General features: G+C 49.7%; 1 protein-coding gene across 1 annotated transcript; it reads right to left on the reverse strand.

Moving 5' to 3' along the window:
• Nucleotides 1–6398: 6398 nt before the first annotated feature.
• Ccdc197 (coiled-coil domain containing 197) lies at nucleotides 6399–15594 on the reverse strand. Its single transcript, XM_074066956.1, has 8 exons — nucleotides 15543–15594; nucleotides 15238–15324; nucleotides 14317–14428; nucleotides 13253–13335; nucleotides 11890–11910; nucleotides 10906–11069; nucleotides 9646–9936; nucleotides 6399–6602 (listed from the first exon to the last, which is right to left on the reverse strand). The coding sequence occupies exons 1-8, from the start codon at nucleotides 15592–15594 to the stop codon at nucleotides 6399–6401; spliced, it is 1014 nt and encodes a 337-aa protein (XP_073923057.1).
• Between the last annotated feature and the right edge of the window lie 9199 nt (nucleotides 15595–24793).

Here is a 24793-nt window from a genome sequence, read left to right on the forward strand (position 1 = left end):
CCAAAAAGAGTTGGCTTCTGATTTTTTTTGTTGTTGTTGTTGTTACTGGGGTTTGAACTCAGGGCCTTGCACGTGCTAGGCAGACATTCTGCCACTTGAGCCATTCTGCCAGCCCAGTTTCTTATTTTTTATTTGGTGCCAAATTTGTTACCATGGCAGGAAAGAGTCCTTCCCCACTTTTATATATCCCAGCTTTTCTAGGGGACACAATTAATGCCCATCAGGTGGACTGGGTCCCCACATGAGGCTGACTGTTGTGAATTTCCCAGAGAGATGTAAAAGAAACATCTGCCTCCAAATTCAGATGGCACCTATGGACCAAAGAACACGTGACCAAGTCCATCTTGATAAGTAAGTAAGTTTATTAGGGGTTACTTACAGAGCTCAGGACAGCTTCCAGGCAGCTGTACTCACAAACTCACTCACAACCTTCAGGCTACCAAGCTCCTACCTTACAGAGCTCTAAGTTTATGCAGTGCCCAGCAGAGGGCAGAAACAAACAGGACCTAGAGTGGATCTAGGGGAGTTGGATACTCTCTGTCCTTGTCTTTATCAGAAATTTTGAAGGTCTCAAACACCGTCAGACCATGGGAAGGATAGATTTATTTTGATGAAGTTTACAATGTACAGAATATTTAAAATCGTGGCCTGTTGCAAAATGGCAATACTTTGGCTAGGATTCAGAGGACTGTTTGCCCTGCTGTGACTCTTGGTTTGGAGTGAGCATGGAATTTAAACAAGTAGGCAGGTGTACCAGACAGCCTGACACTTTCACCAGCTTACACTCACATGCATTTATCGCTCACTCATGGGCCTGTGGCTTGGCTAAGGATTGAATGATATAGGCGGATCCAAGTTGTAGTTTGAGTCCGTGTCTACTTCACGGACTCATCCTCCTGGAACTAAGGGCTTCCTATAATTCCCAACACAGTTAAGCTCATGGGTGGCAAGCTGCACTATGAGCACGTCATAATCCACTAATATCTATTGGCCAGGGCAAGTCACATGACCAGCCCAAAGTCAAGAGATGGAAATGCACACTGTCCACAAGGGGATCTGACAAAAGTGTGGGTGGATGCTATGGACACAGCAGGGTGGCAACTTGGGACCAATAATTCAATTTACCAGCGAGGTGGCTCTAATGTTTGCTACTACTTCACAGGCCCTACCTTCTCACTCCTCAGTGGCTCTACGTTCGTGGGTTCTGCACCTGGACAGTCAACCAAATGCCTCTGGGAAACATCCAGGAAAAAATGTGCCATCTGCACTGGACCTTTACAGACTTCTCGTCATCGTTCCCTAAACAATACGATGTAGCTATTTACACAGCATTTACACTGTGTTAGGTAATGCATAAGTAATCTAAAGAAGGTTTAAAGAATAGAAGAAGTGTGTAGGTTATATGCAAATTCTGCACCATTTTATATAAAGGACTTGAGCATCCTCAGATTTAGATATCTGTGTGGGAGTCCTGGAACCCACCTCCCAAGATATCAAGGAACAACTTCCTTTCCAAATATATATACACATATATATGTGTGTGTGTATTCTCTCTCTATATATGGAATGTTTTATATATACACGTGGAATGTTTCCATTATATATATATATAATGTACATTATAATTTTTTTTACTAAATTTGGCTTATGTTCTTTTTTATCCTTTTTTCACTTAATTTTGTACCCTCTAAATAGTTTTCCTTATATTAAATATTTTTGAACTGGGTGCTGGTGACTCATGCCTGTAATCCTAGCTACTTGGAAGGATCTTGGTTCAAGGCCAGCCTGGGCAAATAGGTTGCAACACCCCATCTTCAAAATAACCAGAGTAAAATGGACTGGAGGTATAGCTCGAGTCGTAGGGTACCTGTTTTACATGCATGAAGCCCTGAGTTCAAACCCCAGTCCCACCAAAAAATATATTTATGTATTTATATGTGTGTACATATAATTTCAATAAATACATATTTGAAAAACATGTTATGTAATGGTTGCAGACTCAAAGTTTTGGCATGAGTCATTGAACTCTTCCTCCGAGATATTTAAGTCTGTCCTGTTCTGGCTACTATAAATAACAGTGTGGTGAACATCTTTGTACAGAACCTTTATGCACCTGTCACCAGCTCCCTCTGACAACAGCACCCTCATTTCTCTTTGGAGGGATCTTGTTCCCCTTATTTCAGTCCACGGAGTTCATATGGTATCCACCATTGGCTCCAGGGTAAGAGTTGCTAGTCATGAAAGGTATTCCAGCTAATCAAATCTCAAAAATTGGACCCAGGCCTAGTTACAGAGATTAGTTCAGGTATGGAAGTATAGCCTAGGTCTGGCCAATCATCGGCTGATCTAAAGGGAGGCACATGAGCCTCCTGGGATGATCTGATTGGTGGTGGCCCAATCAGAGTGAATCCTGGGAGTTGTTCAGGAGTCCTGGGAAAAGACGTTTTATCATCCTTTGACTTTGTCTTTAGAGGTTGCAGGGCCAAGACTGTCTATGCTGAGCCTAAGAATAAAGCCCCAGTGCAGGCTCATGGAGCTCAAAAGCAAAGAGAGAAGTTTTGACCTTATACTCTAGCTGGACCTTCAGCTAGAATCTCTGGTCTTTTCAGTATCATAAGCCAATGCATTACTTTTATTTTTTCTAAACCAAGTTGAGTTGGGTCATTAATTTGAACCAAATAGCTCTGGTTTTATTAAGTTTTTCAGCTGGACTTAATGAGACAAAGGACATTAAAAATCTTTTAATCCTCGAATCTCTCACCAAATTGCTTTCCAGAGAGTTTATACAAACAGTATCACAGTGTTAGAGAACCTGTCTTACAAGCATTTGTACTTTGGCTTAATTTTTTTTTTTGGCAGCACTAGGGTTTGAACTCAGGACCTCATGCTTGCTAGGCAGGTACTCTACCACTTGAGCCACTCCACCGACCCTGCTTTAATTTTTTGATACACAAAAGTTATATGGTTGAAACATTTTTCATGTTTATTTTGTGATTCGTCCAAAATATGAATGATCTGTGTCAGTTTTACTTTTTGCTCTGTAGGAGCTCTATAAATCTCAAAGAGCATTGATCCTTTCTCAAGTTCCTCACCATTTCTCTCCAGCTTACTACAGATATCTTGATGTGTCCTGACATAAATGCTATTCTTATCTTTCTGTGCTCAAATTGTGGCTGTCGTTCTGTTTTTATGCTTCCAAAGCCTTACCCTACTGAAAACCAGGTAAATATGGACCAGATTTTCTTTTCGGTGTTTAGATATGCAGTATTCCCCTCTCTGTGATTTGGCAGCCATACATCCTGAAACCACTGGGAGCTTGTTAAAAATCCACATCTGGTCCCCCTGAAGAAGCAAAACCTCTGACAAGAAGCCTAGGCACTCCATGTTCAGCAAATATCACAGGAAGTTTTAATGAATATTAAAGTGTGAAAATGACTATCCAAAGAAATTGGGATATATTACAGTGTATAGCACGGAAAAGGACAGTTGGATTTTTTCCCAAAGTAGCCAATTTTCCCAGCACCGGGCATTTGCTAAGCACCCAGCTCTCCCAGGATGGTCTGTGGGAAGAATGTTCTCACACTTTATGTTGCTTAAAGCTGGAATTCACTGGCAGGTAATGAGCTCTCTGTCTCAGAAACTGTCCAAACCAGAACCGGGGCGGGGGGGGGGGTGTGGTTGGAGGTCCCAGCTGGGAGGTCAGGTGAAATAACACGTGAACTATCTGCACTGCTGTTTTTTCCTCAAAAAACACTAGAGGGCCTTTGTCCAGCTAAGATGGAAAGCACTTTAAAGTGCAGAGGGAGCTGGGCGCCAGTGGCTCACACCTATAATCCTAGCTACTCAGGAGGCAAAGATCAGGAGAATCTTGGTTTGAAGCCAGCCCAGATAAATAGTTCACGAGACCCCCTCTTGAAAAAACCCTTCACAAAAAAGGGCTGGTGGGATGGCTTAAGGTGTAGGCCCCAAGTTCAAGCTTCTGTATCACAAAATAAATAAAATGCAGGGGCAGAGCAGAGAGGGCTTTCTGTTTAGCCGAATTCCCAGAAGGCACAAACCCTACGTGTTAGTCAAACCAGCCATCACACAGCACCTTCCCTGCTCTTAAAACCCATTCAAGCCAGTTTTCAGGACACAGGTACAAAATCCCAGGATGTGTTTTAAAATGAGCTCAAGGGTCTGGTGGAAACTGAAGAATGAGAACAGGGCCTTGTGCATCTAGACAGGAGGCGAGGAGTGCTGTCAACAACTGCAGGGTGGAACAGAGTATCGGAGAAACCAGAAACTCCCCAATTACAAAGTGTCTGCAGGTTCTATCTGTACCAGAGGGCACATAGCTGGGAAACAGACTTAAGCATGTCTCTCTCTTCTTTTTGGTCAACTTTCAACAAAACTCTTTTTGCAAAAACCCAGAGTATCAGTTTCTATGTGTGGCAGGCAGAGAGCCCTAGCTTCTGTCATCAGCTGCTTGGGACAGCACCCCTAAGCGCAGTGCTCTGCTCATCACTTTCAAGGCCCCAGCCTACCCAGGGGAGGGAGGAGACTCTAGGCTGCCCTCTACCACTTGAGCCAATGGCCCCAGCCCCTAGAAAGAGGTGCTTCTAAAAGAACCAGCTACCATCTGGGAATGTGAGTAGATAGCTGGACCAGTGTGATATGGGATTTGTTCACCACCCTCAGGAGTGTGACAAACATCTGAAGTAGACCTGTAAATACACAACAGGTGCACAGCCAGCAGATGACAAATGGACAGAAGGACAGCCAGCTCTCCATAGAGCCCCAGCAGGCACAGCTACGAATCCAGTCACACTCTGTGTGGAGTAGATGGTGTTCTGTCCAGCACCTTGCAGGAGACCAGATGGGTGGGGTGGCCCCATCATGCAGTAGAAAAACTGAAGATCAGGTGGGGGAGTTGTTGGCCAAGGTAGGGCAGGACCTGGCTTAGGCAGACAGGATTTGCTATTGTTCTAAAGTGACTGTTCTTACTTTGCGGTCTGAGGACGTGTTAGAAATGCACACAAAGGTTCACCTCAGGAGATGAGCACACCTCTGTGCTGTGACAAGCCCTCCTGACACATGTTCACATCTGAGAACCTGGCCCACCTCTTCACACCTGGGAAGCTGAAATGGACACATTCCTTAGATCTCTTCAGTAAGAATACCCTGGACCAAGTCTAAACCTTGTATGTAGCCTGGTCTTCCATGGCTGCCAGCTCACCTTCTTAGACTGCATGTTAGGATCTTGGGGCTCCAGTCCTCCTGGAAGTCCTACCCCTGGTGTTTTGTCACTTTTCTTCAGCCTTCCTCAACCTCTTCCTTCTGAAGTCTGCCTCAAGTCCTCCTTAAGATGCTATCTCCTCCCAAGGTCTGAGACATCAGAAACTCAAGACAACAGCTCCCTCCTTGTTTATCTAATCTTGACCTGACCAGACTCAACCTCCTTCCTTGTGTGTAACGTTCTGATTAAGTCAGGGACCAAGTCCACCCTTCTCCCTCGGCCTCTCCTTTCCTCCCAGTAGCCCCCAGTGTCCTTGACCAATGACAGCCCCATTCTACTGCTCCCTTCCCAAAGGGGAGGAAAGGAGCTTGTTCACTCCTTTCACAGCTCTTCAGCTGCTCTTAATTTTAACCTTCACCTAAACATGCTGATATCAGCAGACCTCCAGAGATAAACCATCTAGGACCACAGTGGTGACTGGCTGATTTTCCCTGGCCAGTGGCAGCAAAATAAAGCCAAGCCAGTGCCTTCTGTGTAGACTTGGCTTCTACAACCTTGACCTACAAATGTCAGGCCTGGGGGAGGCTCTCTTGGACATCCTCTCACCTGACATTACGGTTAGGAAAGCCAGCTCAGAGAGGGGCGTCACCTTGCCAGGTCCGCCTGAGAGTATTATCTGTTCCAAGCATCTCAAGGGCCTCAGGATGGGCAGTGGCACTGACCTGGTATTCATTCAGCTTCCCAGTGTCTCCCACAGATCTCAGACCTTCCTGGCTCCCTGGGTCACTGCCAGCCAGGCAGGCTCCCACATGACCTACGGCTGGGAGACTTTTTACAGACTCACTGTGATGTGGACACTATCAATAGCCATGCACCTGCTGGACCCACCTCAGGCTCAGAAGCCCACTGTGTCATTGAGCAATGCAGTCCCCCTTTTCCAGGATGCAAGTGCCAACCAGGAACTTCCTGTCCAGCTGCTGCCACCAACTACCTGCCCTAGGCAATCTCTTCCAATCTCCCTGAATGGATAGCAGCAACCCCCATTCCAGCTGGCCCAGACCCTACCCGCTCTCTCACTGCCCCAGATGTCTCCCATCCCATTGGGGAGGCAGCAGTAAGGAATGGAGGCAGAGTAGGAAGGAGCTGGTCATGATTCCTCTGGGCTGGCCAACCCAGGCCATCAGTACAGGCTGGCACATTCTGAAGTCTGGGCACTGGGAAAGGAGCCCCTGGGGAGCACGTCTTGGCGCCTCGGACATTTCCTGGAGGGTCTGGGGTGCCTTCTGATTCCCTTGTTCTTGAGGTTGTCCCCTGACCAGCACACTCTGGGCTTCAGGAGCAGCGAGCGACTTCTCATGGTCTTCATTTTGTCTAACATAAATTCCTAAGAAGGCAAATAAATCTCTCACTTAACTGCCCCTGGATACCCCTTCCCAGGACCAAAACACCATCAAAGGTTGACCCGTATCTCCTTTAACTTCACAAGGGCCCTTCAGAGGAGTGGCATCAATGCCACCTGACAATTGAGCAAACTGAGGCTCAGAGAGGTTAAGTAGCTTGCTTGAAGTTGCACAGTCTAGTAGTGGCAGAAATGGGTGATTAGGAGTTCAAATCTGCATGTGTTTTCCTGAATATGTCTGCCTCTTCTCACTGCTTCCTCCAAAGAGCCCACTCTGACTACCTCCAGGCTCCATCTCTGAGGACATTCATTGCTTAAGGACCAGGTAAGCTTTTATCCCTTGCCACCTCCAGCTCTGCTCTTAGCATGTTGCTGAGCACATTTGAGTGACTCAGTTATTGTTGAATGAGTGACAGATGTTGACCCAGAGGCCTGATGTGATAGTTGTGGGAGACACTTGGGACTGCCTGACATCATCATGCCATCTTTTTTTTCTTGGAAAGAAGATAAAATGAAGACACTGTGGCTACTTAGACAAACACGTCCTTCTCAGAATTGCATCATTCCTGTTGCAATGCTAAGGCGTTACAAGACTTCGAGTTGATGGTACACTGAGCCTTGGGTCACGCCATGCCTGAGATCCGCCCGGGCACCAGACTTCCACTAATGATACAACACATGCCCTGGTAGAAGAGCCAACAACCTTTGAGAAGGAAGAACAAAGCTGGAGGACTCACACTTCCCAACTTCAAACCTTCTACAAAGTTACATCAAGGCAGTGTGGTACTGGCATTAGAATAGACATATAGATCAATGGACTTGAATTGGATTCCCAAAACAAACTTCATGCTTATAGGTAATTGGTTTTTGACAGAGATATTGAGATAGTTCAATGAGGAAAGAATAGTTTTCTTAACAAATAATCTCATGAGAACTGGATATCCTCACGCAAAAATTTGAAGTTGAACCCCCTATCTCACACCATATATAAAAATTAACTACAAATAGATTTGCAGCCATCAACAGTAGTGTTATAGCCATTAGCTTCATTTGCTTTTAGTTGAGGCAGGTTCTCACTGTGTAGCTAAGGCTATTCTTGAACTCAAAATCTTCCTGCCTCTACTCCTGAGTGCTGGAATTACCAGTAAGCACAAATAACTAAGGTAAAAAATTGAATGTCATCAAAATATAAATTGTTGTGATTCAAAAGACACCATTAAAATAAAGACTAAAAAGAAGCCAGGCATGGTGGTTCATGTCTGTAATCCCAGTACTTGGGAGATGGAGGCAGGAGGATTACAAATTCCATGCCAGCCTGGGCTACATAGAAGGTTCCAGGTCAGTCTTGGCCACACAACAAGACCCTGTCTCCAAAAAAATAAAAGGTAAGAGATACAGAGTGGAAGAAAATATTTGCAAATCCTTATTTGATAAAGGAACTGTATCCAGAGAAAATAATTTTTACAACTCAACTACACGAGATAAGTAATCCAAGTTTTTAAATGTGCACAAGATTTGAATAGAAATGTCTCCAAAGGAGACAGACAGATGGCCAATAAGCACATACAAGTTCAACATCATTAGTCATCCAAGAAATGTGAATCAAAGCCACATGGTATGACACACTAGGATGGCTAAGTTACAAAAGCTAGACAGTACCGAGTGTTGACAAAGATGTGCAGAAATTGGTGTCCTCATCTGCAGTCCTGGCATTGTAGCCAGCTTGGCAGCTCCACACAATGTTCGACAGGACTGTCATTACCAGCAATCCCACTCCTAGACTTGTACCCAAGAGGACTGGAAACGTGTCCAAATAAAGACTTGGACACCAATGTTCACAGCAGAACTTTTCATAATAGCCAAAGAATAGAAACAGCTTAAATGCCCATCAACCGATCAAGGGACAAGCAAAACATGGATTCTCATACAAACAGATATTATTTGGTGAAGTACTGAGTCAAGCTACAACCATGGGTGAACTTTGAAAACATCATGTGAAGTGAAAGAAGCCAGATGCAAAGTACATCTTTTTGGCGTGATGAAAATATTCTAGAATTAGATAACGTGACTATTGTGCAATGCTAACAATGCTGATAACACTGAAGTGTATATACTCTTGAGGGGTAAGTGTTATTGTATGCAAATTATATCTCAACAAGGCTGTTATTTTCTTTAAGACAAGTTCTGTTATCAAAGCTAATCCGATCATGTTTTTCATTGCTGCAGTGACGGTGCCCTGACTGATAGGAGATTTGGTCCTAGGAGACAATGAGGAGAGGCAACACAGTGGACGTGACCAAGCACCTGACCTTGAAAAGCAGGACACTGTGCAGAAGGCTCCCTCAGCCCCTGGCATGCCCTCTCCAGCAAGCTCCTGTGTGCGTATCCTTGCGTTTGCAAGGTGGTGACTTTGTACTTATTTGCAGGTGCGCCTGTGTATGTTTCCTGTATATTATAGCATGCAGCAGGGCCCAAGGTGTAGACTGTGGGCCCTGGCCCTGACTCTGACAGGGAGACTGGGGCTCTATGGTGACCACAGCACATTCCTCAGGCCAGGAAAGGGCAGAGGCAAAGTGTTAAAGACTGGAAATCCCAGGTTCTGGACTTTGGCCCCATGCTAAGCACAGTTGGTTCATGACCAGGGAGACACAGGGTGCATGGTAACTCACCCAAGTGCCATGATTTCATTTCACCATAAGCATTGCATAAAACTTGACAAGGTTCCTCTCATCACGCCAGGACCTGGGACCAGGCTGGCGGGACCCTGCTCTGGTTTTTGTACCTCAGTGCTTAGCTATCTGTGGCTCAATTTTTCCATCTGTAAAGTTAACATCTGCCATCTTTGAGAAGCCCTATGAAAGCAAAGGGGTGCCCAGAAGGAGCAAGTGGTGTGTGTGCCTCTCTGTGTCTTTCCGCAGGTGTGTGCGTGGCTGTTTATGCATCGCTGTGTACCTCTGTGTATTTGTCTGTGTGTGTGTCTGTGTGCATGTCTGTGTCTATGAGTGTGCACTTGTATGTATATGGATGCGTGTGGCTGTGAGTTTGTTTCTGTGTGGCTCTGTATGTACAGCTGTCTGTGTGTGCATGCGTCTGTGTGTGTCTGTCTGTCTATTTGTGAATGTTGGGGTGACTCTGGTTGAAGAGGCAACAGACCCTCTGGCCCCCCATAGTAGACTGGGCTCACATTGTCATTGGCAGTATATGGGTGTGTGTTGAAGCTGGAGTCACTCTGGTAGGTAACACTGTGCTCCAGCTGTTGCCGCAGCCACTGCTTGTGGTGACACTTCTTCTGCAGCTGACACAGAAGGATCTTCAGGTTCTGGAGAGAGGGGCAAAGTCACCATGGGACGGCAGACGCCAGGCATCTGGTGGCTGGCTGGAGGAGCCCTGCCTGCTGTGGTCTGAGGGTTAGGTGCTCAAGGCCCCATTGGAGCAGGTGAGGGCCCATTCAGGGCCACTGCCCCTGGCCAGATCCAGAGCTGGCACACTGCCTGTCCAAGGCCTGGCTGGCTGGGCACACTGCCTTGTCAGGCCCGGGCTGTGAATTGAGAAGATGCAGTAAGTCACAAGTGACCTCACTTCTCCTCCTCACCTCCAAAATGGGAATAATAGCTTAGGCACAAAATTTAATGGGGACCAAAAAAACTCAGTAATTAAGATGAGTAGGACTTTCAGGCAATGCTCTTAAAACATGGGAATTAATGGCAGGGGGGGATCCATGAGAAACAAAACGTTGATTAAGAACAGGCTCCAACTTCACACTTGCACGATCACCTGGCTAACCTCTCCATAGTCCAAGCCCTGGGAATAAAATCTCCTGCCTCCAGGTGCTGGAGTGACATTTAAGTGAGACAAAGCAGGGAAAGCTTTGGTGGCAGGGAGGACACAGAAGCTGACCCACTCTCCAAAGGAGAAAAAGCTATGAGGTGATGCAGTTCTGCAGCACTGCCACTAGGGGCAGCAGCTTCCCAAACATCACTCAGCAGCCTTTTGCCATGACCCTAGGAAGAACCTGTCACCTTCCTTCTCTGTCACCTTCCTTCTCTGTCACCAGGTTCCCTGACAGTATGCATCATGGTGCCATGCCTTTGCCAGGCTGATTCCTTTTTGTTCACAAGCAGAGCAGTGAGAAACCACGAGTCAGCCATGAGAAGAAGGATAGAGGAAAGATCTGGAGGGACATCCCCGCTCCATCTCCCCTCTGCTCTGGGCCCGCCCCTGGTTCAGAGAAAGGGGCTCCCAGTGCTCTGGAACAAAGGGAGTGGTCCAGGCTGCAGGTAGCACTTACTGACACCAGAGCCCTGTGGCCTTCCTCTAGAGACTCTAGGCTCTGGTGGACAGTCTGGTTCATCTGAGAAAAGGCCTCCAGGTGCTTCTGGGCATCCTGGCAGGCTGTGAAGAGCTTCTCATAGTGCTCCATCATGGCCTCCAGCAGGGCCACCTCTGGCTCCTCTGGATCACTGCAGTCTGTGGAGATGAGGTGACATCATGGGTGACAGAATGTGTGGGTGTCCCCTGCAGTGGCAATACTAGCTAGGTGGATGGGCTTCTGCTGTGCCTAGGAATTCTGGCTGCAGCACTGGAGTTGAGAGGTTCCAGACCATCTATGCGAGCTTACTCCAAGACAGTAGAAAGGGGGCCTGTGGCTCCACCATCCACCTCCTACCTCCTCCAGAGAAGCCTGGGTCTGAAAAGTGACTGAGGACCTGGCTGCCCAGGCAGAGACAGCAGACTCAGGGAGGCCAAAGGAAGAGCATAGGACTATGTGTCCTGAGAGAGCAGGTCCCCAGGCCTGTTGGCTATGCATTCTGGGTGAGATAAATAGTGAATAGGGCTGAACTTCTGAATTAGGAAGGCACTGAACTTGAGGTCCCCTGAGCAGCTCTGGGTGCTGGGCCTGCTGCAAGCCCACACCTGACCTAGAGCCCCGCACCCTCTAAGGCACTAAGCCTTGCTGGCCACATCTCTCAGCAGCCACCGCAGCTCCAGCACAGGGCTCACACTCCAGACTTGCCTGCAGGGTGACAACTGGCCCGTGTGTGTGCATGTGCGTGTGCATGTGTGTGTGTGCATGTGCATGTGTGTATGCACATGTGTGTGCGTGTGCGTGTGTGTGTGCATGTGCGTGTGTGTGTGTATGTGTGTGTGTGTGTGTGCTCTGCACGCTCTCCCTCAGCCTATTCCTGTGCTGGACTTCATTTGAGTCCCATGAGCGGTCACCTCCTCTGTGAAGCCTTGTGTGACTACTGGGCAGTGTTGAGTGCCCCATAGCCCCATCCTGTACACTCAGTACCTTCCCTGTAACACTGAGCACAGTGGCTATGAAGTCACATCAGAGTCTGAGCCTCAGCCCCCACTTCCTGGCTGAGCAACCTTTGGCAAGGTCTTTACCTTCTCTGAGCCTGCACAATACAGCATCCCTGAAGCTCATAAGGAAGGAAGAAAAAGATTTATTACAGAGCTTAAGCATGGAGTAGATATTTAACAAATGGCATTCATTATTTTGCATTTTTGATGATGTTGAAATAATGATATAAATTTGTATTTTTGTATATATTTGTATGATGTAAATATGCATGACACAAATACACATTTTTGTCTTCCCTTTTTCTTTCTTTCTTTTTTTTAGCAGTACTGGGATTTGAACTGAGGGCCTAGCCTCTCCTCCAACCCATTTTGCCTTAGTTTGTTTTCAGATAGAGTCTTACACTTTTGCCTGGACCAGCCCCAGACTTCAATCCTCCTACTTCTGCCTCCCAAGCAGCTGGGATCACAATTGTGCAGCACCATGCCCAGCTTGTTTGCTGAGATAAGGTCTTAAAACCCCCTGCCTTGACCCCAGGCTGGCCTCAAATTGAGTCCTCCTCTCCCTTCCTTTTTCTAATAAACTTCCAGCCTTTATACCACTGGACTCTGGTACAAATCATAAGACAAAAGAAAACCAATAACACCCATTTCAAATGTCCATTCTTAATAATAGCCAAACAAACGGAAATAAATAAAACCAAAGATAAATAAAATCAAGTCTCTACAGGTGATTGGTTCCAGGACCCCCCGGACACCAAAATCCAAGAGTGTGCAAGTTCCTAATATGGAACAGTAGTGTCATGTTTGCACAGAACCTGCACACATCCTCCCGTAGACTTTAAGTTGTCTCTACATGAGTGTCTAACACAATGTCAATGCTATGTAAATAGTACACTGCATTGTTTGGGGAAAAAACAACAAGATATTCAGTACAGATATAATTTTTTTGCATATTTTTGATCCAAGGTGGCTTGAATCTGCAGATGTGGACCCCTGGGACAGGCTGATTAGGGCCGGCTATAATAACCAGCCTGGCTGACACTGGGATCCATGCTTAAGAGGATCATTTATTTAGTCCATATAACTATTGCCATTCCCAATGTACAGATAAAGAAATCAAGGCCTCCAGATCTTGCCAGAGGCCACACAGTTGCAAGGTAGGGCCTGGGTTGGGCCCAGCCAATCTGACTCAAGCACTTGTGCCCTTCTCAGCCATGGCTGCCCTGGCCTTTGTGTGTCCCCACTCTGTAGATGAGCAGCACAGGCTCAGTGAGGTCACACACTGTGTCCCAGCCACAGAAGGGACAAGCTATAAGGAAGCCACCTACCTTTGGGAATCTTCCCAAGGACCTTCCTCAGGTAGTCTTCAAAAAGCTTGTGCTCCTCCACCTCCTTCTCCAGCTTCCTGTGCCTGTACAGGTGCAAGAACACAGCATGGAGTCCCCAGATCCTGCCTGACCTTTCTCCAGGGCCACCCTGTGCGGATCTCTGCTCAGACCTGCACTGGGCTGACCACTGACTCGTGAGTCCCCTGTCTTCCCACTGAGCACAGTGAGCTGCAGACAGATCAAATGAACGCATGGCCAGGCAGCATAGAAGGGACATGGGGAGAGGGATGGCCAGGCTGCCTGGGACTGGGGTCTATGACACCCCTCCTGGAGGCAAAGCAGGTGGTGGCCAAGGCCCACCTGGGAGATAAGCTCCCCCTCCTAGGCAGTGACAGGGTCAGCTGCTTCACCTGTCTGTGTGCCTGGGTTGTTCACTGTCACAGGGGTGATGACAGACTCTCCCTGTGGCTGGATGGGATTACACCTGGATGCCCAGGTGACTTAGGAACCTTAAGGGAAATTCCTAAGCAAGACTAATATCAATAGGCTGCCTGCTCTGGAGTCAGAGGTCAAGAGTAGAGGGCCAACTGGGGGCCTGACCTGGCCTCAGCTGCGTACCCTCTACTCACTGTGCCCACAGGGGCTATGCTGGGATAGCTAATGACTGCTGAGTGCCCAGGAACAGCTATCTGTTTTCTTATTCTTTCCCACAAATACCTGCAGCTTGAGGCCCCAGGAGGGGGAGGACCAGGCTCCACCCAGAGCTAGGGTGGCAGTCTTGCAGAAGGACATTATGGGTCTGAGCTGACAGGTGGATAGGGATGGCCACTGCAGCCCCTCCTGCAACTGGACCAAGTTCTGAGGTCAAAGGGGAGCTGAGGTCAAAGGATGTAGTCACAGCTCCTCCCTCCTTACCCTGGGGTTTCCTCCCAGGCCTCACTCCTCTCCTGTGTCCTCCCTGGCCTGGCCTCCGCAGGGCAGTTTTGCTCTGTCCCAGCTTTTGGCCCTCCTGAGGGTGGCATGGGACTAGAGCAGGGCACAGCAGGGCCCAGGACACCTCGTACTTGGCCTGCAGATGGCAGAGCTCCTGCATTAGCACCTGCAGGTCCTCATCCTCCTGGCCAGGACTGCTCAAGTCAGCTCCCTGGTCTGTGTCCATGGCCGCCAGTAGTGGCCCTCACCACCTAGTCCAGACAGGAAGCAGACAGACCGAAATGGAACAATCACAGCAGCGGTTTCCTCTTTGGGTCCTCCCAACAGTCTTCAGAAGCCGGGGTTAGCATGCCCACTACATAGAAAAGGAAACAGAGGCTCAGAGAGGGGTGGTGACCAATTCAAGGTCACACAGAAGGACTGGGTCTGAACTCAGGGGTCACTGAATCTGAAGTCTAGGGCCTTTGAGATGTACCCCAGCTCTGGAGGGGCTGAAGGTGCCCCTCTGCAGTGCCATTTTTGCCCTCAATGCCCCATCAACGGTATAGCACCATCACCCAAAATTGTAGTTCCCAAGATCCAAGATGTCCAGGGGACTCCCAATAGGTGTTGGCTTCCTGTGAAATTCAAAAAAGAGTCACTGAGTCAGAGCAAGGGCTTGTAGAGAGCAGCTGGGAGAGGGAGGAGGGGTCTGCCTCATAGCTCCCTGCCCCCACCCCCAGGACTCTCATTCATCAGTGTCATGCACTTGGAGCCTGTGCAGGGCTTACAGAGCTGGGCTGGAGGCAGACACCAGGCAGGGACACCTGGAACAAGATTCTGGTGGCGCGTGGAAGATGGCTCAGCTCACAGGGATCTTAAGCCAGCCTTGCAAACAGTTCCTGGGCAGCTGGCCAGGGCTGGTTCCCACTAAGAGAGCATGACCCTGGCCATCTGCTGGCCAGCCCTGGTGCCTGGGGGAAGCAGAGGAGGAAAGTGAGGACTACCTGCTCAGCTATGAGCATCAGACAGGTTCAAGAGCACCAGAAAAGGAAGGATCCCAGCCAACTCACCCACAGCTCTGGACGCAAAGCCACAGCCAGGCAGTGACGTCACAATGCTGGCTTCTAGACTCGGCATGTCCATCATGCAGGATGCCCCTGCAGGTGGAGGACCAGATGTTCCACGGCCCTAGGACCTTCTCTGCCCCTGCCTGCCCCCAGTTCAGTTCCCAAAGGGAAGGGACAAGGAGGCTTAGGCTGTGTCATTTCTTTTGAAGACTGCCCACCTGAAGTTAAGGTGGGGTGGTTCTTCATGCCCTACCTTGCAAGCTGCCCAAACTCCCCTGACCTGGCTCTCTCCCTTCCTCCCCTCCCACCTGCTTTGGTGACTGCAGCTGGGGGAGCCCTAGAGGGATCATCTCCAACCATGGCCTGACTCAGAGCAGACTCCACTTGGGCAGAGGACCCAAGTGGAGAACCTGTCCCTGACTTACACACCCTATACCTGCTAGTGTAGCTGCTGGACCTGTGTCACTGGAGCAGGGGGGAACTGGGCTGGTGCCCACCTATATCCCACCCTATCCCATCCCACCTCATGCTCTACCCCTCTGGCAGACAGGCCTTGCTGTGAGAGCCACAGCAAGAGGTACAGAAGGGGAATGTGAAAGCAGGGGTGACTTGAGCAGAGGCTGAGAGGATTGGCAGCAACAGAAAGTGATGAGGCAGCTATGGGCAAAAAAGGAATATAGCTCAGTGGTAGAGCCAGCACCTGCCTGGAGTGCTCAAGGCCCTGGATTTGTCCCTAGCTCCATAATAAAACAAACAAACCGATGCAAGGCGGTAAGGAAGGCGAAGAATGCAGAGACAGCTGAAGACCCGGCTCAGGCCCATGAGCCCTAGGGGCAGACCTGCAGAGCCAGGCATCAGGGACTCAGGGGAACCCCCCCTAAAACAACACCCCCACCCCCTTCCCCGCATCCTCTCTATTCTCAGGAACCAAGAGAGCGCATCCAGTTGTCTGGGCCTCGACCATGTGCCCACCCCTTGGCTTGACAGTCCATCCTGAGAGCTGCCCTGGGGGCTGCAGGTTTCCCAGAGCCAACCAGGGCTGCTCTTGGGACCAAGGAACACTACACAGCCAAACTACATCCGCTTACATGTAGGCTATGAAGCAGGCTCAGGCTGTGCGGCTTACCTAGCAAGAGCAAAGCCTGGGGTTCATCTCTGGCATGATGAGAAAACATGGTTCCCTGAAGGCAACAGTCAGCTCCCCAGGGCGTCCCCGAGGAAATGGAGGGGGTTGGTCACCCTGGCGGTTCTGAGCAGGCTCCTTGGCTCAGTGGAGGGGAGTCAGGAGGCCAGCAGGACACTTGTGCAGCACACTTCCAAATACCCTCCATGTTGGGGACAATTGAATCTTCAGACAGGCCAGAGTTGTTCTTTCACAGAAGGGGAGCTGAGGCTCACAGAGATTTTAGTAGCTTGTCCAAAGTCTCACTGTTGGGAAACAGCTGAGGCATCAACCCAGGAAATTGGGGTCCAGAACCCTCCTGGGACCTGAGTTGCCAGGACTTAGAAATTGACCAATGAGGATTTATGAGCCCTGATATGGAGGGGGAAGCTGCTTGGAGGAAGGGCGGGGGACCACAGCACTGTGGCTTTCAAGGCCTTCATTCAGGAAGGGCAGATCGCTGACCCTACTCTGGTGTGGCAGATGCTGGAGCAGGATCACCAGCCCATGTCTCTACCTAGGCTCCAAAACCCCAGAACCTCCCTGTCCTGCTGCTGAAGGCCTAACCAGCTCAGCCCCAGAGGGCACAGGCTTGGGGTCTGGTTGCTGATGGAACTATCTGTTTCCCAGAGAGTCTACCTGTGGCCTGAAGTGTCCCTTAAAGTGTCCAGAGAGCTCACTCACAGATGAGGCTGGAAGGGACGCTGCAGCTGTGAGATGTTTCTCCCCCATCGGGCCCTGGAGAGTGATTGACAATTACCAGGGCCTGGCCCTGCTATAGCCTCACCACTGCCTGGCTCTTTACCTGGAGCCTCCTTGGATTCTCAGACAACCTCCAGGGCGGTGGCATTGGTGCTCTCTTTGCAGATGAGACCCGAGTGTCTGGGAGAAGCAGCTGCTCACAGTCACATGGTTAGTACCTGGTGGCAGGGCCAGTAACATCATTTGTGGGCCCCATGCAATCTGAAAATGCTGGGCTTTGGCTTCAAAAAGATTAAGAATTTCAAGATGCAGCCACAGACTAGGAACCTAAAAACCTGTGCAACGGTGCAGGACCCACACTGGGATCTGAATCCAGGCCCAGGGACTTCACTCCACCCGGATGCTTGCAACCTCAGAGCTGCCTCAGAGGCCTCTTCCTGCCCTAGTTCTTTCTCTTCCTCCCCTCCCCCAGTCAGCCACAGACCTGCCCTTCCCTGATTAGGGGAAGCATCAGGCACTTACACTGGGGTTGAAAAGAACTCTATTTCTTTACTTATTTTGCAAGACTGGGGATGAAACCCAGGGCTTCCAGCATGTTAGGCAAGTCTGAAAGGAACATTAGAGAGGAGAGCACAGCGCTGAGAGGCACAGGCTGCCGGGGTGCACAGCGGGGGAGAGCCAGTGTCATGCCCTGGGCCTTGGTGAGAGAGACCATGGTGAGACCATACCCAGGCAGTTCTGTCTGCTGTGCACAGCTGGGAGCTAGGGAGTTGGGAGCCCACTGGACAGGCAGAGCCACAGTTCAGTGGCAATAGACTCCTTTTCAAAGGCCTTCACAAGGACTGTGGGGTTGGGTTACTAGGCACAGCAGAAGGCAGGGCTGCATTGGGTTTCCTGCCTCAAGTCCCAACTCCATCTGCTCTGCAGCCTCAAATATCCCCGACAGGAGCAAAGGCAGCCGAACCCCAGCCAGAGAACGTTCAGGACACAGAGGCTGCCACCATGGAGCCAGCCAGTACTTTCAGGTGTGTGACTTTAGGAAAAGCCCATAAGCTCTCTGAGTTTTAGTTCAGGCAAGGCAAAGTGGGGACAATGACAGCACCCAGGATTTGATGAGGTACTCCCTGTGAAGGCTCACTTAGCAGCATTCTGCTTTTGTGAATCTGTGGTCTATGCGTGCCTGTGTGCCTGTGTGTGTGTGTGTGTGTGTGTGTGTGTGTGTAAGAAAGTCTGAAAGGATGTGAGTGAATCTTTCTGATCTTATCTTAGGGGCAAGGAAACGAATAGGTATATCTCTTTAAGAGTGTGTGTGTTCCCAGCTTCTAGGAAAGAGGGTGAGCCTGTGTGAGCCTGGCACACAGTAGGCATTCATCTTGGAGAAGTTTACTTCCTGCCCTTCCTTTCCCTCTCCAAGGATCACATAGCTGGTTCCCTAACACAAGGAGCTGGGGGTGGCTGAAGCACACAAGGGGGGTTCACTGGGGTTGGCTGGCAGAGGTGGCCACTGGGGAAGAAGGAGATGTGAAGCCTGGGGGAAGACTCTGCCTGAATCATGCTAAGACCTAGCATGATTATCTGCAACCGCTCACTGAGAGAGAATCTCAGTGGTCCCTACCCATCCCCTCCCTCCATGCCTGATGCAGAGGATCCAAAGCCCACAGCATCCAGTCCAGCTATGGCTCCTCCTGGGAGCCCCAGCCTGGTCCCTCCCTTCTCATTCCAGGCTTCCATCCCTGTCAATTCCTGCACCAGGGAGACCCCAGGTCCCAAGTCTAAGGGTTACCCAGACAGATCCTGAGATGTTAGAAGCTATCTCTGACCAAGTTTTCCTGTGGGAGGCCCTTCCTGGGTCGGAAAGCAGAGGTATTGGCCTTGGTCAAGGCTTCCTGAGGGGACAGGGCCTTTCAGTGTCATCTTGGCCCCTCATCCCTGTCCCCTGCAGTATCTTGGAGGAGCCACCCTCCTGAGAAGAGGTGTGAGAAGCTGTGCTCTGAGCACAGGGAGCTGGGGCTGAGGGTGGCTTGGATATCATGGCTCCTCTTGCCCCAGAACCTGAAAGAACCTTCTGGCAACTTGGGGCAGCAGTGAGGTGTGGGGAACAGGGGGATTTGGAAGCCCAGACCTGGGTTCTTGCTCAGGCTGCATCACCTATCTGAATTTCAGTAATGGAAGCTGCCTGAGCAAAACCACTGGCTCTGTCTCATGTCAGCAGTCCATGGCTTTTCTCTCCTACTCTCCTCTCTCCAGCCTGGACCAATACAGAGGCCTCCCCTGTTGGCCTTCCTGCTTCTGTACCCTCAACAGCAAGAGAGAGCACTTTTAAAAGGAAAAATTGAGTCTCCCTATCCCCCTGTCAACAACCAGTGATGTGCAGGTCAGTGTTTAACCATAGTTTGTGGCATTTGCCTATTTCCATGGTATAAATTCTCCCAATTTGAAGCTGCTAACGGTTCGACAGTCTGCTTGCAAAATGTCTGAACGTTTAACAGGTGTCTCTCTTGAGCTCCTAGGGATTGGCTGTAGCATGCCTGCTTTGAAGTTCAAATCCTGTCTAAGGGGGCCCTAACTGATCTGGCCCTACTTTTGTCATTCCTCTTGTGTTGGCTTTTGTGTTCCCCTTCCTGTTCCCCTTTCACTACCACAGGACCTTTGCACCTGTGGTTCCCTCTGCCCACTCTCTACAATGCTTTCTCCCTCTTGCTTTTTAGACCTCAGCTCAGAAGTCACCTCCTCAGAGTGGCCTTGCTTGACCATGGGGACGCCCCCCCACCCCCCCACCCCAGCCCTAGTATTACCTCACTCTGATGGATTTCTGTTTGCACACTCATCACTCTATGTGGTCTCCCTCCCCTGATGGAATGTGACCTCCAGGAGGGCAAGGACTGGGACTAGGCTGTCCCTGCTGGGGTCACTGTGTCTAGAAGAGTACTCAGTAGATGTGTGTTTACAAGCAGTGCTTTAGACAAACACAGCTCTTTTCTGGGGGGCAGGGGAGGTGGGACTGGGGTTTCAACTCAGGGCTTCATGATTGCACAGCAGTCACTCAACCTCTTGAGCCACACCTCCAGTCCATTTTGCTTTGGTTATTTTCGAGATGGGGGTCTCATAAGCTATTTGCCTGGGCTGGCCTCTGTTAGCGTGAACAAAAAGAAGCCACCTTAGGATCGGACCCCCCCCCCCACCCTTGCAGGCAGTTTACTGACACCCCACTCCCCACTGGAAGAACCACATCTAGCCTCAAGGAAATGACAAGTCACCACCTCGCCAGGGGGTCCGGAGTGCACTGAGCAACTTATCTACCTAATTACCACTTATCTCCTCTCACTTCCCAGTAGCCATGGTTGACTCCACTCCGGAAGAATTTTCCCACCCAGTGGGGTTTCCCCTGGAGACCACTCCCCTATATCTACTCCAAGTCTGTAAGCAGTTCTCCACTGTCACAGCCTGGAAAGCAATGGGTAGCAACAGCTCGTCCCAGGCTCACTCTCAGACCCATCCCTGCTGTCTCTCCCTTTTTTTTCCCACTGCTCTCCCGTCCTCTTATTTTATACTAAAAAATTGTTTTTGAATTAGAATTTGTATGACAGGCTAGGAAAAGGGCAGACTGCTGTGGTAAAAAGGATCAAATCTCCACTGAAACTGGTGACAGTAAGCATGGAAAAGGTAGAATGAATTTAGCCCCTCAAGAATTAATTTCAGGTAAGGGACCTAATGAAAAAAATCCACATGCCTTACTGAATCCGTAGCAGACCTCAATAAAGCTGCCCTTTTGCCTTTAGCTAATGTCATAACCTTGAAAACTGAGATTTTTAATTTTAAATACATGGGGCATTTTTAGACAGAAAATTGAAATTCTATCTTGGTCCTGCCAACCTGTGTGCATGTGAGGTGGAGGGCATGGGTCCATAATTTCTACCACTTGGTGCCTTGGCTAGGACAGCAAATGGGCCAGCCCAGGGTCACTGCCTGCAGCAATCTGGATGGGACCTGATCTCCGTCCTGGTCTTGACACGTCTACAATGGGAAAACCACCCACCTCAAAAGCAGGACTTAAAGGAGACAACTGTCAGTAGAGTGTGTAGGCAGACTTAGAGGCTTAGTTTTAGGTGGGAGACCAGGAGCCCAGGACAGAAGAGAACCTCTAACCATTAGCCACACCTTTTAGATTTCCAGTTGATTTTATGCTTGTAGTCCTTGATCGTCCTGATCTCAGCCTCCCAAGTAGTGAGGATTACAGACGTGAGTCACTGGCAGGCACCAGGTTCAGACACTGCTTTGGTTTGAGTCATGACTCCCCTCACTAAACAGTGTAGGAAGTATGAGTCACCAAGTCTCTGAGACTCAGTTTGCTCATCTGTAAACCGGGAACAACAGTGTCTGTGAGATGGTATAGGCTCAGAACACTGTCAGTGAGAGAGACCTCTTTCTTCATAGGCCTACATCTAGTGACAGCTACTCCCTCTCTTCCAAGGTGGCCCCATCAGCCTGTGGGCCACTCCCACCACTGGAACATCTTCAGCCTTTTCATGTATCAAGCCCAAACACATCCTCTGTAGTGCTCTGTGATCCTAGTCCAATATCCCTACAAGAAAGTTTCACACAATTGCATCTACTTTAAGAATGTTGGAACGTAGGTTGTGTTAGTTTTCTGTTACCATGACAAAATACTGGATACAATCAACTTACAAAGAGAAAAGGCTTATTTTGGCTCACACTTTTGGAGGATCCAGTCTGTGACCAGGTTGTGCTATTGCCTTTAGGCCAAGCCACCTGTTGAATGCTCTCTAGCCAAGCTGTCAAAAGGTAGAGTTCTGTCCTGGTCACCCAGTTCCCACTTTCATTGACAGTCCACAAGAGGGCGACTTGGTTCCTTCCAAAACCTCCCAAGGTGGTGGTGGTGGGGTGGTGGTGGGGGTCTTTCCCTCTGCTGAGCTGAGGGCAAGAGGTCCCCTGCGCCTGGGAAATAAGCTGTGAGCTGGAAGACGCCAGGCCACTGGGGTGGTTTCTGACATCTATGTGGGTGGTCCAACCCAGACCTCATTCTTATTATCATTTATTTAGGGATCCTTGTGTCCTTAAAATGCTGACATCAGTGGTGGAAGGAGGTCAAGTAGGATCTGCATTGAGGAAGGAGGGAAGCAACAGAGCAGAGTGTTCTGGAAACAAATTCTATGATGCCCCATGAGTCTCCCCAAAGTCCCTGGGCTGTGAATGTAATGAAGGATCGCACCTGTGCGTCTGTCCCTTTCATGGCAACAGGGGTTTTGCAGATGTAATTAAGTTGAAAATCAGTTGACCTTGAGGTAAGGAGATTACTCGGGTCTATCTGAACCATCCCAGTCCTTCAAAGGCAGAGCCTGGGAGACACACTAAGAATTCAAGGGGTAGCTCTTGGGGGCTCTGGCTGGCAGCAGGGAGTTGAAGTGTGAGGAGTCAGGGAACAGAGAATGGACTTTCTCCATGCTGACATGGGAGGAGTGGTGGGTAAAGACCAGAGAAACCTCGAGAGCTGAGAACAGTCCCTTGCCAACAGTCAGCTAGAAAGCAGGGACCGCAGTCCTATGACTGCAAAAAACTGAACTCTGCCAGCAGAGAGAGTTTAGAAGTGGATTCTCCCCAGAGCCTACAGATAGGAGACTAGACCATGACTTTGGCCTTGTGAGAACCCGGTGGAACTATGCAAGACTTCTGACCTTCAGCATATTTGATCCCGTCCAAGACAGATCCTGGGAGACACACTAAGAATTCAAGGCAGCTGGGTGCCAGTGGCTCAAACCTATAATCCTAGCTACTCAGGAGGCAGAGATCAGGAGGATTGCAGTTTGAGGTCAGCCAGGCAAATAGCTCATGAGACCCTATCTCGAAAATACCCAACACACAAAAAATAAAAGGGCTGGTGGAGTGACTCAAGTAGTAGAAAACCTGCCTAGTAAGCATGAGATCCTGAGTTCAAACCCCAGTACCAGTTGCTACCCAAAAAAAAGAAAGAATTCAAGAGCTAGATCTTGGAGACTCTAGGGACCAAGATGCATGAGAAACAAAGCCGAGGTGAGTTTCAAGGCCACCATTTGACCTGTCCTAGTTCCAGATATTCCAAAGCCAGGAGAACACGTGCATCTGGATAAAATCCTGAGGGCTTCCTGGGAGAGGCACAGGGCAGGAGGAGGCCATTCACATGGTCAGCCGAGTGTGCCTGGAGTACCAGGAGCTGCATGTATGGGAGCCCCACCCACTGAGCAGCATTCACCCTGGGGAGAGGCTTGGGACCCGGCAACTGGGTAGCGTGCTCCGGCCCCAACAGGCCTCCCATACTACATGTCACCATGTGCCACACAGCAGCCTGCCATTCTTCTCCAGTCTGGGCTTCCTACCCTAGATCCAAGGCCACCAAAACCTCTGATCTGGAACAGGGAACTAGGCCTCAGCTAAGGTCATGGGGCCAAATTTGAGAACAATCTCTCTAACTCCCCAGGGTCTACAGCAGCTACCAACTCTCTCAGCCACTCCAGCTGAGGGTGGGTACCATGTACAGGAGCTTTTTCCAACTCCCCCAGCCCTCAGTTCATCCCCATCTTCACAGAACCCTTTTACCAGGGGACCTCGTATCCATGGTGTCCCCTGCTCAGAGACCTTGCTTTTCATCATGCTTACTGCTGTTGCAGTATTGAGGCTCTTAATGCCTTCTGAGCAAGGGGCCTACACGCATTTTGCACCAGGTCCTACAAGTTGCAGAGGCCATCGCGACCTCCCCTCCTTCTCCCACAATCTCAGCAGAAGGGACCGCGTACAGTGTATAGACAGGAACCTGTGGGCACCTCCAACCTAGGGCGCCCCTGCACCTGTGTGTGGTGCAATGCTTGGTAAAGATTCCTTCAAAGAATCTTTATTTGCCCCCAGAGACTGGACTGGGAGTCCACCCACCCAGTTTCTGACAAACCAGAGCTGTAACTGCCTATACTGTGTCTGTGTCCTGTTTAAGCTGGGAGCCTCAGAGGTCTAGACCACAGCTCTGCTCAGCTCATTTTCAGTATCTCTAAGGGAGAGAAGATGATCGGCCGAGGTCAGCCAATATGCAGCAGACCTGGGCTCCAAGGGAGCTTAGTGGACTCCAATCAAGTGTTCACCCTTTGGTCACACAGTGACTTCCAAGCTCTGTGGCCCTGCTTCTGGGAGTCATGGGACCAGGGGCACAGGAGATGGACACAGACACAGGCCAGACCCTGATCTTTGGCCAGTTTCTTCATGGGACCAATCAAGACAGGGAATCAAGTGTCGCCTGCACATTTGATGAGTGTAGCAGACACTGGGTGCCCTGTCTCTGTCCCCTCACCCTGACCACTGGGGACAAACCTCCACTCTCTTAGCTTGCCTGACCTAGCTTCCTTCACCCCACCTAGAGGCCACAGGTGCCAGAGGGTAAGCACACTGTCAGGCACAGCCTTCAGCCAGCAGCTGGAGTACCAGTGCCCAGCTACCACCCGCTTCCTTTAGGGACAAGTGTGAGGCCCTAGTTCCATGTGGGCTCTCAGGCTTTCTCAGCAAGTGCCAGCATCCATAGCCCACAGTGTGGCTGGAGTTCACACTCTTGCTATCTGACTCCCCGCCCCCCCTTGGATCTGACTCTGGTTGGGTGTGGTTTGTTCCCAAGGGTTCATGTGTCAGTGGCTTGGTCCTCAGTGTAGCAGTACTGAAGTG

Source organism: Castor canadensis, chromosome 3 (genome assembly GCF_047511655.1).
Source record: "Castor canadensis chromosome 3, mCasCan1.hap1v2, whole genome shotgun sequence".
NCBI lineage: Eukaryota > Metazoa > Chordata > Mammalia > Rodentia > Castoridae > Castor > Castor canadensis.

Excerpts from the sequence above, each read along its gene's own strand:
- Ccdc197 (XM_074066956.1), bottom strand. The coding sequence starts at position 15,594 with ATGGTTGGAGATGATCCCTCTAGGGCTCCCCCAGCTGCAGTCACCAAA. Across the intron at positions 9,937-10,905 it reads GCCACAGGGCTCTGGTGTCA|AACCTGAAGATCCTTCTGTG; the intron begins GTAAGTGCTACC and ends CCCTCTCTCCAG. Across the intron at positions 6,603-9,645 it reads AAACAAACTCACAGCCACAC|GAATTTATGTTAGACAAAAT; the intron begins GCATCCATATAC and ends TTGCCTTCTTAG.